We start from the raw sequence: 16267 nt of genomic DNA, 5'->3' as shown, positions 1-16267 counted from the left end.
CTTCCGAAAACTCTTGTAAAAATTTGAAGGCCATCCAACAGTCGGATAAAAAGTTATAGCCCTTTTAATCTGCTATTTTTGTCAGGTCTAACTAGACCTCCTCTTCAGTGAGTAGCGCTTCTATATCTACTATATGAAAAAACGACCTCTAGAAACTCCTGTAAAAATTTTTGAGATCGATCCAACAGTCGGATAAGAAAGCTATGTCCCTTTTGATCTGGTATTCTAGTCAAGTGTGACTATACCTCCTCTTCAGTGAGTAGTGATTCCAAATCTACTCTATGAAAAATGATCTCCAAAAGCTCTTGTAAATATTTGAGCGTGATACAACTGTCAGATCAAAAGTTGTAGTTTTTTTTATTTGTTATTCTAGTCAGACGTAACTAGATCTCCTCTTCAATGATTAGCAATTCCAAATCAACTTCATGGAAAATGACCTTCGGATACTTCTCTAAAAATTTAAGCACAATCCAACAGTAAAATTAAAAATTATAGCCCTTTCCTAACTCGGCTAAAGGATATACACCAAATCACTAATATCATCATAACAATGTTGGACTCAACTAACAAAGAAAAAAGGGTTAAATCTCACCAATTATATCTTTTAGAAATACCTAAAGGTGGAAGCTCCTCAATAATCAACACCATCTAAGTTAAAAAGCTCATTGTCAAGAATAATATATCAAAATCACATCTTAATTGGGTAACAAATCATCATCCAATTAAAGCACAAAGATGAAAAAAAAAATTATTTACTCTCATTATCCATGTCTCTCTCTCTAACCAAAAGCTCTTCTTTTTCTTTTGTAAATGTTGGCTTATAATGAAAATAAGTCAAAGTTGACCTTTTTTAGACTTGGTCACTTATATGATTTAAAGGGCTTTAAATCTTGATACTTTTTTTTTTCTTAGTTTATATAGGTTATGGCCTAAACAATAAGGAAATAGACCTGTGTTCTCATCCTTAGTTATGATGATACCAATAGTATGGACAATATGGGGCCACTATGTTGCTAGTTAGACCAAGTTTTTTTTAATGTAAAGAAAAATATCTAGGATGTAGAGAATTATTTAGCATTATAATTAAACCTGGCTAAAGGAATCAAACTTTAAACATTTAACCTGCCTTTTATACTTAACTTGAGTTTCAAATTAAATTGTATAAAAAGTTACCGTAACATACCAGTAACATGACCCAATCGATTTAGCAAGTTTAAAGACAACTTGAATAACTAGTAAATGCATGGTTTAGCTTAAAAAAAATCAAAATGATATTTTTTTATATATAAAAAAAAATTAAAACAACAATATATTAGATTAACTTTGAACATCACAACCTACATATGTTAAACTAATACCTAAAATCATTAAGGAAGGTTATGGTTAAAAGCCATATAGTTATGTAGCATAATTTTTGTAAGTTTCAAAATAACTTTTTTTTTTAACTCCTAAACTATTGTACAATTTGTATTTTGATTAAAATTTTAATTAACAAATTGTTTTGTGATGAAAATGGTAACATAAAAAACAAAATCCAAAACATAATATTCATAAAAAAAATATATTTTCGCATCAATATGCGGATCTAGCGAGTAGTTTATTCTATGTGTGTCGCTTATCCGTTGCTATGGCTAGCTATACACACCAAGATGAAGTCGAATAATCATAGTTACTGTTTTTGTTGTTTTCCTAGGAGAAGGAATCAACAAATAATTTTTATTTTTTACTATTTCTGCTTCCAATCATGACTACTAGCTGGGATTTTTAGTTTTTTTTTATTTTATTTCTTTTATGTTATACTTACAAGCTCAATTAAACCTTATATCTCTAACAATGGATCATAATTGTTATTTTTATATAAAAAAATCTCCCTTTAATTCATTATTTATTTTGTACCAAACGCAACTTGAAGCTAAATGACGAAGGTTGAATTTCAATATTCTTTCACCTCAAGGATGAAAGTTTTCCCTCTTTTTTTTTTCAATTTGAATGACTTGTACTTTTCTATGCTAACAAGTACAATAATTTTATTTAAGATTGATATGAAAAATATATTTATGATATTATTTTAAAGATATGATTTAATTTCTTTTAATTTATAAATTATTTAAAAAAATATTCTAAAAATCTTTATAAATTTAACTATATGAAGGTATAAAATAATAATATTAGAGATGGACAATTTAATTCAAATTTAATGGAATATTCAACCAACTTGAATAAGTTGATTGTTTTTTAGATATTTATATTATTAAATTAATAATAAATAAGGTATAAATTTTATTAAACTCAACCCAAAACTTAACATAAACCTAACTTGAGATATATATATATATATATATATATATATATATATATATATAAATTTTTTAGATATAATATAAGATAAAGTACTATTGTTTGTCTACTTCCTCTTATTTTTATTTTTATTTTTATTTTTATTTTGCTAACGGTACGAAATACAAAGATCTAAGATAGATCTGTCAACACATTGTCATTACTCTTTGTTAACCTTCAAGCAAAACATATCCATGTCCTCATTGTAATTGTGTGCCGAAGACCTTTTAAAAAAAAAAAAAAAAAAAAAAACACCCAAGACCATATCAGAATCGTAAAAGCCCAACTAAGCCCTCAAATGGCTCACGATATAAAGATTGGTAGGGCCATGTTGACAAGTGAGACTAGATCCTGATCCTCATGCTTACATGTTGGAATCTTATTGGTACCTCAATTAGCCAAGACAGGATTTTGCAGAAGAGAGAAGTCTAACTCCTGTCTTTTAGCTAGTTACTACTGTTGCCTTCTTGTTAAAAGAAAGCTTATTATTACAGTTTTACTCTTTTACGATGATGAATTGGAGTTCAGTTTCCTGCTCTTATCTCTTCTTGCAGCCTCCAAACACAGGCAGAGACTGAGAGATGCATGGGCAAGAGGGTTTACTGTTATCAAGGTTTTTCTCTCTCTTTTTTTCTTTTTAGTTTAGTTTAGTTTATCATCGTCTGCAGAAGGGATTAATGATTAAATGACGAACTGAATGTCTTGTCTTCTCTTCGTTCCTACTTGTAGATAATCATTAAAGAAAGATATACTTCATTTGATAGCAATAATGGCAGCAGCGTTTTGTAGCCTCCACCAGGGGTCTAGTCTCAAGAAACTCCATTATTATCAAGTGAGGCAGAGTTATGCAACAAGGCAAGTTATTCAATTCATTTTTGTACTTGATTTTTTTTTACTATGAGACTAATCTCAATTCATCTGTTTAACATCAACTCACTATTCTTAATTTGATTACTTAAATTGCTCAGTATAATTTAATGAGTTCTTAGTTTACTTCAATTGATTCTGCTAAATTTGAAACATTGTTTGAACAAAAGGTTTAACAAATGTTGAGATGGCATGATTTGTGAGCTTGTTGAAATTCACATCAAGTAGACTTGAATTTTTGGTGTAATACAATCAATCATTCACTGAGTTCCATGTGATTGATGATGCTTCTTTTGCTAGCTAAGAGAGTTTGGAGTCTAAAGAAACTTACTCTGGGTGTGAAACACAACTCCAGAATCAGTGCTGTTACAAGGTGTATTCCATGCAGTAAGAATATTTGGAAATGATATGTCCTTTGGCCTGATGTACTTAGAAATCTATTAATGATGGGAAGCTTGTAGTTCAAACTGTATTTAATGTTTCTATTGCTTAGCACTGCATTTCTTGATTATGGTTTTACTCCTTAAACTGCTCTACTTTACCTTAGAACAGAAGAGAAAGTGAGGACATCATGCGTGCCTATTGTTTCTGCATTTACTAATAGTTTATTTCATCAAGTCTCTTTTTTTTATTATTATTATTGTTGTTATTTTTTACCAACTTTCCCAGGTCTTATCCGGGAGCTCTTACTTCAAATGCTTCCAAAAAATCATCATTGTGCTGCTGTACTGCCCAAATTTTTGTCTGTGGGATTCGTATAAGCCGGTTAGAATTCAAGAAAGGAATTCAATGTTGGCGGGCTTTTTCAGGAAGTATAGCAAATTATGCTGAAAATGCACATGAAAGTGAAACTCGGGAGGATGTTCCTAAAGCAACCTTGATATGGAGGGCAGTCAAATTGCCTATTTACTCTGTTGCTTTGGTTCCTCTAACTGTGAGTTTTTCCTTATAATTAGTGCCAATGGTTCTTTTAATATTGATTCAATGACTATGCTTTTGAGGATTAATGGTTGGTGATGTGCATCATGCTTCATTCATCTTTTCCTGGCTTACATATTTCATGGTTTGTGGAACAGGTAGGTGGTGCAGCTGCTTATTTGCAAACAGGCATCTTTTCAGCAAGACGCTACTTTTCGCTCTTGGTTTCTTCAATTCTTATCATAACGTGGCTCAATCTAAGGTGAGTTCTGAAAAAATAGGAGGATGATTTGAAAATAAATTAAGTTGGAACAAGCTTAGCAAAAGACCTTGTACGAGACTACTGTTTTGTGTGGGCATTGATTTTCAAACTTCCATTTTCCTGTGGTTTAATCGAATGTACTGCCCTGCTGATTCACTCTACTGAGTTTTTTTTTTATTTGTATTTTTTTTTTTTCACTCTAGGAGAATGAGTAATTTCACTGGCTGTATGTTTGCTAAAAATAAAGTACACCATCAGAAAACTATCCTCGTGTGTATACCATGTTATACAAGATGTTAAGATTCATCTGTGTGATCCATGGGCAGCAACGATGTTTATGATTTCGATACAGGAGCAGATAAGAACAAGAAAGAATCAGTTGTGAATTTGGTCGGCAGGTAAATGGTTAATAGAAACTATGAACTTTTATGTTATGATGAAAAACAAGATTATTCAAAGAGAAAACAAACAAGATCTCGCTAATTGTGCTTTGCTATCACTTTGGGAAGCCGTTCAGTGGCCTTTATTGCTGCTTACTCGTCACTTCTACTTGGCTTTGCGGGCCTGGCATGGACATCTATGGGGGAAGGAAACATCCATGCAATATTATTCCTGGCTTGTGCAATTCTCTGTGGTTATGTATATCAGGTAACAAAAATCTCTCTAGTTTGTCGAATGTTTAAATCTTTTTTGAAGAATTGAATATCCCGTCTGTTACAAAGTTTTATAGCAAGTTCTACATTTGAGGCTTTGAGCTGCCTCCTAGATCCAGCAATTGTGCTTGGCAAGTCATAATTGTAAATATATTCCATGGTGACATAATAGTTACATGTTTCCTTTTGATATATATGTCCTTTCTTATCTTGGAAGGACTTCTGAAGCTTAGTATCTGATGTAGTGCCCGCCATTTCGGTTAAGTTACCAAGGATTGGGAGAGCCCTTGTGCTTCGCAGCATTCGGCCCCTTCGCTACTTCTGCCTTCTACTTACTACTTGGCAGCACAAGGTTTACTTTATTTCTTCAAATTCCAACACCAACTCAGCTTTACATAACTTTTGTTCTTGTTCTATACATAGCTGATATCCCTCGGTGTGTTTGACAGTGAGATGAGCATTCTTCCATTAACTGGCACAATTCTTTCTGCATCACTCCTGGTTGGCTTCACAACAACATTAATCCTCTTCTGTAGTCACTTTCACCAGGTAGCCATCTTCTTATTTTTCTCAGTTTAGCATCATTTAGCAGTGGATTTTTTGCAAAACTCACATTAACTAGCATTGCACTATCAAAATAACATGAAAACGCTGTGCAAGTCAGGTGGAAGAAGACAAGGCTGTCGGGAAGTTTTCCCCTTTGGTGTGTACATTGCCTCATCCTTATTCATTCGTTTACTTGTTTTTCTCAAGCTATATAGTGCATCAATGTCCTGTTTGAGCTTCTATGCAGGTTAGACTTGGCACTGAGAGAGGTTCTGGAGTGGTGAAAGTAGCTGTCGCAATGCTGTACTCTCTTTTATTTGCTTCTGGTCTTAGCAGAGCTCTTCCTTTAGCTTGCATTGTAAGGCAATAACAAATTGTTCAAGACATATGCTTTTCACCGATGAACTCTTATAGGTATATTGACTGAATCGTGGGTTTTCCAGCTCCTCTGTTCTCTGACCTTACCTATGGGAAAACTGGTTGTCGGCTTTGTCGAAGAAAACTACAAGGTGAGATCTAAACTAACACGATAGTTTAAGCCTCGACAGTTCCCGTCTCCCTCCTCTGGTCTTGAACTGCTAATGCCACGTAATGCTCATATCATTCTAATGGGATGGATATTACAGGACAAAGGGAAGATTTTCATGGCAAAGTACTTCTGTGTGAGATTGCATGCCTTATTCGGGGCTGCGTTGGCCTCTGGACTCGTGGCAGCTAGAGCTTTTCAAGGATATTTCTCTTGAAGTATTATTCCAAGCATCACTCAAACCAAAATGAACCAGAGATTAGCTTCTGGAGATGAAAGGAAATGAAAGCAATGATCAAAGATGGAAGTGACTATGACTCTTAGCTAATTGATTGATTACATGTGGTATTGATTTTATTAATATAAAAGATATTTTATTATTAATAAAGATTTTTTTATTTTTTATTTTTTATTATATTTGATTAATTAATCTTGAGTAAAGATAAATTCTGTGAAATAAAATATTTTGCATGAGAAATTATAAAATTGTTATAATTATGAGATTCATATTGTATAAAAACATTGTTCCTAAATATGTTTTTTGACAATGTTCTATTAATCTGCACATTAATTAGAATTATTGAGATCGATACATATTATTTTTTTTTATTTATGAAACCAAGCAATTATTCTCATATACCAAGATATGAAGAATGTCTGAAACTAATATGTAGGTATTTGTCAAAAGACACAATACTAAATTGGCCCGCAAAAGAATTTTATATATAGAGATTATCACTTATGTCCATGGAAATGCTCAAGTGATAGTTGTGTAAGTAATTATTAAACTTAAAATCACTAAGTTATTTTATATAGAAAGTGTTATGTTCTGATTCTAACACAGAACTGACAGCTGTATGGTGTTCGACAACTTATCTTGAAACAATTATTCAAAATCATAAAGAACATCTAATCTTTAGGTAATCTTTATATAAACCATAAAACAACTTAAATTTTTTTAATGGGATCCTTTGGACTCTAAAAAAATTTAAATTTATGCTTTGATATTAACAACATGTTGTTCTAATCAAGGGTAACAACATATAAATATTGGGTATAATATAAACTACATGAAGATATTTGAGCAATCAATGAAGGATTCATTACCCTCGGTGAATTAGAAAAAAATATTCAATTTGTTCTCAAATATATTGATTGTGAAATCCTTTGTTAAGATGGAATGAGATTTAAAAAGATTTTCAAATCTTATTAAAAGAATCAATGACTATAGTGTTGAAAACTAAAATGATTTAACAAAGCAGACATATTTCATGCTATAATGTCTAAATCAGAACATTCTTAATGAAAGGATAATAATTACACTGAGAAATTAATCACTCAAAAGTTAAGTCAAACCACTTATAATTTTTCTAATATTTAGGGGATTATAATAAGTTACTAAACATTGTATTTGATCTTCAAATATAAAATATTAAATTAATTATTCTATTTTATTTAAGGATTATAATTTATATTTAGGTCAATTTGTTAGAGAACTTAATAGGTCACATACACAATAATCATTTAGTTAGAAATTAAAATGGATAATTAATCAAGTGTGACTTGATTGTAAATAAGTTTTAGAAATTAAGGATTAGAATGTAATTAATATAGGGAATTATAATTCTAGATCTAAAAACAATCAAATAAGGACTTGATTGAATAAATTTCTAAAATTAGCCTAAAATTATATAGGTTATATTATTTTTTGTGGAAAATTTAATATTTTATCATTTATTAGGTTCTTTTAGTTTTTCCTATAAATATAAAGTTATGTCTTTTATTTTATGAACATTAAATGTCAGTACAATATGACATTACAAAACACATAAACACAAAAGAAAAAAGTTAGCATTCAAAGATATAACAATCTCTTTCTTCTAAAAAGAGTTTAAACAATTTCTTACTAATAATTAATGTGAATTGTTATTAGAAGTCGAATGACTTGTGGTTTGTGACAATCTAGTCTTGAAATAATTATTTAAAACCATAAAAAAATCTAATCTTTAGATAATCTTTATATAAACCTCTAAATAACTCTTTATTTTCTAATGGAATCCTCGAAACTCCTAAAAAAATTTAAATTTATCATTTTCTCTGCGGGTATACGTTTCAAGAAACCCAACTTGTCATTTAATAAGTGTCTGCATATTAGTTTTAGGTATCTTTCATATATTACTTAGAAGAACAAGTGCTACTTTTTATATATATATATATATAAAAATAGATATAATATGTATTAGTCTTAACAACTCTAATTAATATCTAATTTTAATATAATATTAAAAAAAATATTTAGAAGCAATGTTTCGATATAATATAAATTCTTATAATTATAATCATTTTATAATTTTATTTGTCTATTAATTTTATATTTACTTTAGACTCATTAAACAAACTTAAATAAATATTTAAAAGATAAAAATATATGTTTTATATAAATAAAATCGTGTCATATATTTTTTATATTATTTTTTTAAAATAACAAACATTTGATACGATAAAGTTTTCTTAATTAATTGAATTTTTTTCTTTAGGAAGGTTGGCATTAATTGATAAACAAGAGGGTATGGTCAAGTAAGAAAACAGAAAAATTGATCATCTTAGCACTAGCCCCACGAAACCCTAATCTAGTGGCCGAACAAACCCAGCTCATAAATAAGCCATAACCCCCAAAACATCCAAACCCACAGCCATTGATCTCTCTTCCCCTCCGGGCCTCTGGCTCTGTACTCTGTGGTCGGTTCCCATCGAAAGATATAATCACACTAGCTAACCTCTCACTCAAGAATCATATCACCACTAACCAGAAACCCTAAGATCCCAAATTGACAAACCACCACCATAACCAACAATCAAACAAAAACCCATTTCAATTCTGCAAAAACCCTAACAAAATGGACCCCGAAATCGCCAAAACCCAAGAAGAGCGCAAGAAAATGGAACAACAACTTGCCTCTTTAACCTCTTTAACCTTCGATCGTGACTTGTATGGTGGAGTCGACCGTGATGCTTATGAAACATCGATCCCAGCTACCGATGATGAAGAACCCGACGTGGGTCTTAACGAGGTTGCTCAGAAACTCGCTTCTTATACTGCCCCGAAATCAGTTCTTAAAGAAATGCCTCGTGGCGGTGATGATAGTGAAGAAGTTAATGGGTTTAGGAAGCCGTCGAGGATTATTGATCGTGAGGATGATTACAGGAGGAGGAGATTGGATAGGATTATTTCGCCGGAGAGGCACGATCCTTTTTCTGCCGGGGAGAAAACGCCGGATCCCAGTGTGAGGACTTATTCGGATATTATGAAGGAAGAGTCTTTGAAAAGGCAAAAGGAGGAACTTCTAAGGGAAATTGCCAAGAAAAAGAAGGAAGAAGAGGAAGCGAGGGCTGAGAAAGGTGACAAGGGTGAAAAGGAGGCGAATTCGATGGCTAAGAGGAGGAACAGGTGGGACCAATCGACGGAGGATGGTGGAAATGCAGCTAAGAAGGCGAAGACGGGTTCGGATTGGGATTTACCTGATGCTACACCGGGGATTGGGAGGTGGGATGCGACACCTACTCCAGGGAGGATAGGGGATGCTACGCCAGGTGCTGGGAGGAAGAATAGGTGGGATGAGACTCCTACACCGGGGAGAGTGGTTGATTCAGATGCCACTCCTGCGGGTGGGGTTACACCAGGGGCGACTCCTGCTGGTGTTACTTGGGATTCTACTCCCAAAGGAATGGTTACACCTACACCAAAAAGGCAAAAGTCTCGTTGGGATGAGACTCCAGCTAGTATGGAGAGTGCAACTCCTGCTCTTGGGGGGGTTACTCCTAGTCTTGGTGGTGCGACTCCTGGACCTACTCCTCTTGGTGCAATTGATATGGCTACTCCAACTCCTAATGCACTTGCCATGCGTGGGGCTATAACTCCTGAGCAATATAACTTGCTGAGATGGGAGAAGGATATTGAGGAGAGGAATAGGCCATTGACCGATGAGGAGTTGGATGCTATGTTTCCTCAAGAAGGGTACAAGATCTTGGAGCCGCCGGCTTCTTATGTGCCTATCAGGACACCGGCAAGGAAGTTGTTGGCTACCCCGACACCAATGGGGACTCCTCTTTATTCTATTCCTGATGAGAACAGAGGCCAACAGTTTGACCTGGGGCAGGAGCCTCCTGCTGGGTTGCCATTTATGAAACCTGAGGATTATCAATATTTTGGGGCTTTGCTGAACGAGGAAGATGAGGAGGAGTTGTCACCAGAGGAGCAGAAAGAGAGGAAGATTATGAAACTGCTACTTAAAGTGAAAAATGGGACACCTCCACAGAGGAAGACTGCTTTAAGGCAATTGACTGATAAGGCTAGAGAGTTTGGCGCTGGGCCATTGTTTAACAGAATTTTACCGCTGCTTATGCAGCCTACCTTGGAGGATCAGGAGAGGCATCTTCTGGTTAAGGTAATTGATAGGGTTTTGTATAAATTGGATGAGTTGGTTAGGCCCTATGTTCATAAGATTCTTGTTGTTATTGAACCACTCTTGATTGATGAGGATTATTATGCCCGTGTAGAAGGGAGAGAGATTATTTCTAATTTGAGTAAAGCAGCCGGTTTGGCCACCATGATTGCTGCTATGCGTCCTGATATTGATAATATTGATGAGTATGTTAGGAACACAACTGCAAGAGCTTTCAGTGTTGTTGCTTCTGCTCTCGGGATTCCTGCACTGTTGCCCTTCTTGAAAGCTGTGTGCCAGAGTAAGAAATCCTGGCAAGCTCGCCATACTGGAATCAAAATTGTTCAACAGATTGCTATTTTGATTGGCTGTGCTGTTCTTCCCCATTTGCGATCCCTTGTGGAAATCATAGAGCATGGTCTGAATGATGAGAATCAGAAGGTGAGGACAATCACTGCCTTGTCCTTGGCTGCTCTTGCTGAGGCTGCTGCCCCATATGGTATTGAAAGCTTTGACTCTGTTCTGAAGCCATTGTGGAAGGGGATTAGGTCACACCGTGGCAAGGTCTTGGCTGCCTTCTTGAAAGCAATTGGTTTTATTATTCCTCTCATGGATGCTATGTATGCCAATTACTATACCAAGGAAGTCATGTTTATTCTGATACGTGAGTTTCAATCACCTGATGAAGAAATGAAGAAGATTGTGTTGAAGGTGGTTAAGCAATGTGTGAGTACAGAGGGTGTGGAAGCTGACTATATACGTTCTGATATTCTACCTGAGTTCTTTAAGAACTTCTGGGTTAGAAGAATGGCCTTGGATAGGAGAAATTACAGGCAACTTGTAGAAACGACTGTTGAGATTGCTAACAAGGTTGGTGTTAAAGATATTGTTGGCAGAATTGTTGAGGATCTGAAAGATGAGAGTGAACCTTACAGGCGTATGGTCATGGAAACAATTGAGAAGGTTGTGACGAACATGGGTTCATCTGATATCGATGCTAGGTTGGAAGAGCTTTTGATTGATGGTATTCTCTATGCTTTCCAAGAACAGACCAGTGATGATGCTAATGTGATGCTTAATGGGTTTGGTGCGGTTGTCAATTCTCTTGGACAGAGGGTGAAACCTTACCTTCCCCAGATTTGTGGAACCATTAAGTGGCGCTTGAACAACAAGAGTGCTAAAGTGAGACAGCAAGCTGCTGATCTTATATCTAGAATTGCTGTTGTCATGAAGCAGTGCCAGGAAGAACAACTGATGGGCCATCTTGGTGTAGTGTTGTACGAGTATTTGGGAGAAGAATACCCTGAAGTTCTTGGATCGATTCTAGGAGCTCTCAAAGCAATTGTCAATGTCATTGGTATGACCAAAATGACTCCTCCTATTAAGGACTTGCTTCCAAGATTAACACCAATTCTGAAGAATAGGCATGAGAAAGTCCAGGAAAACTGTATTGATCTTGTTGGTCGTATTGCTGATCGTGGAGCTGAGTTTGTTCCTGCCAGGGAGTGGATGAGGATTTGTTTTGAGCTTCTTGAGATGCTTAAGGCCCACAAGAAGGGTATTCGGCGTGCTACTGTTAACACTTTTGGTTACATTGCTAAGGCCATTGGGCCTCAGGATGTTTTGGCTACGTTATTAAATAACCTCAAGGTCCAGGAGCGCCAAAACCGTGTTTGCACAACTGTTGCAATTGCTATAGTTGCAGAAACCTGTTCACCCTTTACAGTCTTGCCTGCCTTGATGAACGAATATCGTGTCCCAGAGCTTAATGTGCAGAATGGTGTCTTGAAATCCCTCTCTTTCCTGTTTGAGTACATTGGTGAAATGGGTAAAGACTATATCTATGCAGTGACTCCATTACTTGAGGATGCCCTTATGGACAGAGATCTAGTTCACAGGCAGACTGCAGCTTCCGCTGTTAAGCATATGGCTTTGGGTGTGGCTGGTTTGGGTTGCGAGGATGCATTGGTCCACTTGCTTAACTATGTTTGGCCCAACATTTTTGAGACGTCCCCTCATGTTATAAATGCTGTCATGGAAGCCATTGAAGGAATGAGGGTGGCCTTAGGCCCTGCTGTTGTGTTGAATTACTGTCTCCAGGGACTGTTCCATCCTGCCCGGAAGGTCAGGGAAGTATACTGGAAGATCTACAATTCTCTGTATATTGGATCTCAGGATGCCCTTGTGGCAGCTTATCCTATACTGGACGATGAGCAGAATAACATATATAGTAGACCCGAGTTGATGATGTTTGTTTAAACTGCAGTTTATTTGTAGTCATAGAGTATCAAGGGATCCATCTAGAACACGTGTAAGCCTTTTGTTTTTCTATTTAGTCGCTGTAGTTTGACTAGTATCCATATGCTTCTTAGACAGGGTTGAATTATCTGCCTCTGCTTTGGATTTCTAGCTTGTTTTCATAATGATCATTTATATGTAGTAATGCTATGAAATAATAGCCTTGTTTTCTTGAGATCTCAAGCTTTGTGTGTGCTCTTTCAGCTCAACAAATACACATTTTGTCCTTTTGTTAAAAAAAAAAACCTTATTAATACATGCTTTATTGGAGTTCAGGTCTGATGACAGCATTATTGAGGCTTTTGGCAACATGCACTTTTCGTGATTGATTGTCCTGGACGATGATCTTCATTCTGCATTATCCATGTTGTCTGTGTCTTTTAGATAGCAAAGGAAGCAGCAGACCATAAGCATTAGCATTTAGCTGAAATTCAGTAGCTTTCACTGAGGTCAGAATTTGAAGGCCACTTGAGACGTACTAGAGATCTGCTAGTACTGTGTGTTTTGCGTTGAGAAGTAGGTTTAAAAATAGCTTTCTCATAACCAAAGTTGTAAGAGTTTTTAGTAGGATTCATATAAAGGTGTGTTGAATCAATACTCTTAAAACTATAGTTAGGGCAAAACACAATTTCAACCATCTAACTACACTGCAATTTCAATGTATTACTGGCCATTAAAGTTTTTAACCAGCTGCTGGCTGATTTTCAGTTTTACAAATTATGTATCCGTACCCCTTGTGTTCGTGCACCTGTAATTTTAATTCTTAGGCCTATGGTGTGCATTGCCTGATACGATGATAGTCATAGTTGGCAGTGGCACCACCTACTTGCTATGATGGTAGCCGTGGGTATGCGTGGCTATATTTCACGTCTTTTGGCTCTGCAGATCCTTGATTACTATCTGAACATGCAACACAACTGAAGTTGATCAAACATGTGAAGGAAAGTAGAGAACTAGAGAATCTACTTCCTTGTAAAGAGAGATTTAAGGCTTCTTTTTCACACACCATATCGCACATGCTTCCCAGAAATTTTCTAAAACTACAGCTGGCTCTCGTAACATTTCTATCAGTAACAGTAGTCCCCAATGATTGATAGAGGAAGAAACATAAGGAACGCATAAATGCATATTGCATAATCACCTATTTTTATATTTATATTATTTGTTAATTTGGTTTCCTTGCCACTTCCGTCCCTTTTCAAAGCTGTTCTGCTGGTGTTTCTTTATCATGTCACATCCATGTTCCATAAAAATGTCCATAACTTGGATTGAGGCTCAAACCTCAATGGTTGTTCTTCTATAAGCACTGTATATATTAACTATATCAGTGTTTCCAAGATTTTTTGGAACTCTGATTCTATTTTCTTTACATGATTCATGTTGTACTAGATCAATTGTCTTTCATGTGACAATCCAAAATGACATTTTACTGCTTTTCAATTTATAAATTCCATCAGTTAATTTGTAGTTACTGATCATGCAAGAATTCTCACCTGGGTATGTAGGAAGTGAAACCTCCATGTCCGCTTCTTCTTTTAAATATGAGGTTGAAGTGAGATATAACTGTATATCATGTTCTTCAATCTACATCGTTCTCACTGCATGCCTCTTCTTTTACTTGAAAGCCTACGGTTGATTGAATTTCTCCCAGGGAGGCACACCCCTGGATCACATTTCCATCTTTCTTAACCCAATCTAGCTCCCTGTCAACGTTGCACTCTCAAGTTTATTGTCGAGCTGATTTGATGAAGTTCCTGTCTTCTTTTGACATTTGGAATCCTGGTCCGGATGTAGCTGTGTCATATGATGTTCTTGTAGATATTACTACCCAACTTATTGCTTTAACAGTTCATTTCTGGTCATAAAGCAGCAGTTCAGTACTAAATCACGGTTACTTTGGAAAACTAATTTTCTGGGAGCATGGAAAACATGCAGTCATGATTGGTATATAGCTAATTACTGTCTCTTTTTTATCAATCGAAGTTGCATCTGCGCCATCTGGCTTATATTCCAATCGACGTGCATCGCATTTTGATGTATATGCTTCTTGCTATTCCTCAAGTCTGTGGGCGTCGTCTTAGTTCTGAAGATCTGGTTTCAGCTGTCAATTCTGCTCTTTTCTGCTCCTGCCCTCCAACGTACTTTGATGCAATTCTTAATTTGAGTTATAAGTGGATTTGACCGGTCCTTGTTTAAACAGATATGAATTATACGGATCAAATTCTATTTTTTAACCCCAAAAAAAACAGAGTGACAGAGAGGGAGGGAGACAGAAAAGAAATGGCTGAAAAGGGCGATTATCTGAGAGATATTTATGAGTGGTCAGGGGAATTGATATCAGAAACTCCCTTTACATTTCTAGGCTAGAAAACCCTACCATTCTTTCGAATGCTTTTGAATAATGAGCATGTTCAGCAACCAGAAAGGCTCAAGCGCTTTGAGGGAAAGCAGTGAAACTTCCATAACCATCTATCATAAAAGACATGACCAAAGAAAACCACGTTCTCTTGGTTAATTTCTCTACTGCATTTGCGTTGTTTGCATGTGTGGTTTAGGATCTATAATTGACAAACTGAACGAGTGAAAGCATGAGAAGAAACAGGAGATATATTACATAGAATTTCCCAAATTTAAATTTACAAAGCATGTCAAGGGCCACCTTCCTTGTCAGATCTAACAGCCATTACGATTGTATCCATCGCTGTAACTTCGATAGAAAATGGAGCTTTTCTAATGAAAGAGGTGTTTCTCTTGATAATTTATTATAGGATGAGTCCATAACTTGTAAGTGAGCTATGCCTGACAAATGCTTCTCTTTCCTTTAAGATTCCCAAAACTTGGCCATATTGGTCCTGTGAGCTTGCTGTAACTCACGTCTAGGGTTTGTAGAGAGCTCCAAATTCCTTTATACTTGAAAGTCTAGAGCTTGCTTTTAATAATTCCACTGTTTTATGCTTTGTCCCTGTTAGACAATTGACATTTTTTAACTCTAGTGTTTCATGTTGTTTAATTGTTATTTAATCAAGTATTGTCTATTTTCTTTTCTTTCATTTCTGTTTTGATTTTGTCAAAGTAAATCCCTTGTTTTTCTGAAGTTGTTGCTGAGATTAGTAGCAGCATATTGTCCACTACAGTTAGTGGCTAGTGACAGCACATTGTCCACTACAGTTAGTGGCTGATAACTAGGGAGGTTTGTTAAGTTTTCTCATGTATTTAAAGACATGCAGTTAATGAAATACTCACTGAGACATTTTATCAAACACCTTGTGTGTAATTCGTGTTCTTCAATACCAGCATTGTTGTTCTTGATTGTGCATCCATTCACCTGCACAAAACACAGCAACACAATTCTTAACAGTGGTATCAGAGCATCTCAGATCTTACAGGACCAAAACACCTTTTTTCAAAATCTCAAAAA

At 35.5% G+C, this 16267-nt stretch overlaps 2 protein-coding genes across 3 annotated transcripts; both read left to right on the top strand.

Annotated features, from left to right (window-relative positions):
- Nucleotides 1-2716: 2716 nt before the first annotated feature.
- LOC118048730 (2-carboxy-1,4-naphthoquinone phytyltransferase, chloroplastic) lies at nucleotides 2717-6476 on the top strand. Of its 2 annotated transcripts, XM_035058534.2 has the most exons (12): nucleotides 2733-2950; nucleotides 3067-3192; nucleotides 3874-4138; nucleotides 4281-4384; nucleotides 4711-4782; nucleotides 4894-5032; nucleotides 5283-5389; nucleotides 5487-5586; nucleotides 5702-5740; nucleotides 5831-5941; nucleotides 6027-6092; nucleotides 6210-6476. In XM_035058534.2, exons 2-12 carry the CDS (start codon nucleotides 3107-3109, stop codon nucleotides 6324-6326), a joined length of 1206 nt encoding a protein of 401 aa, XP_034914425.1. In that variant the 5' UTR covers nucleotides 2733-2950; nucleotides 3067-3106; the 3' UTR covers nucleotides 6327-6476. The 2 variants fall into 2 exon arrangements, 1 of the variants encoding a protein (XP_034914425.1); XR_012168273.1 differs by lacking the exon at nucleotides 6210-6476 and having other exon boundaries at nucleotides 2717-2950; nucleotides 5698-5941; nucleotides 6027-6064.
- A 2204-nt stretch (nucleotides 6477-8680) lies between these two features.
- On the top strand, nucleotides 8681-13024 carry LOC118048729 (uncharacterized). The gene has a single exon (XM_035058532.2). It carries the CDS (start codon nucleotides 9007-9009, stop codon nucleotides 12808-12810), a length of 3804 nt encoding a protein of 1267 aa, XP_034914423.1. The 5' UTR covers nucleotides 8681-9006; the 3' UTR covers nucleotides 12811-13024.
- Nucleotides 13025-16267: the final 3243 nt, after the last annotated feature.

This window comes from Populus alba, chromosome 17 (assembly GCF_005239225.2).
Source record: "Populus alba chromosome 17, ASM523922v2, whole genome shotgun sequence".
In the NCBI taxonomy this organism is placed as follows: Eukaryota; Viridiplantae; Streptophyta; class Magnoliopsida; order Malpighiales; family Salicaceae; genus Populus; species Populus alba.
This window is presented reverse-complemented; position numbering and strand designations above follow the sequence as displayed.

Bases quoted from the DNA above. Each gene is read 5' to 3' on its own strand.
- LOC118048730 (XM_035058534.2), top strand. From the start codon at position 3,107: ATGGCAGCAGCGTTTTGTAGCCTCCACCAGGGGTCTAGTCTCAAGAAA. The intron at 4,783-4,893 runs GTAAATGGTTAA...CACTTTGGGAAG, and splicing joins GTTGTGAATTTGGTCGGCAG to CCGTTCAGTGGCCTTTATTG. The intron at 5,390-5,486 runs GTTTACTTTATT...TGTGTTTGACAG, and splicing joins TTACTACTTGGCAGCACAAG to TGAGATGAGCATTCTTCCAT.
- LOC118048729 (XM_035058532.2), top strand. From the start codon at position 9,007: ATGGACCCCGAAATCGCCAAAACCCAAGAAGAGCGCAAGAAAATGGAA.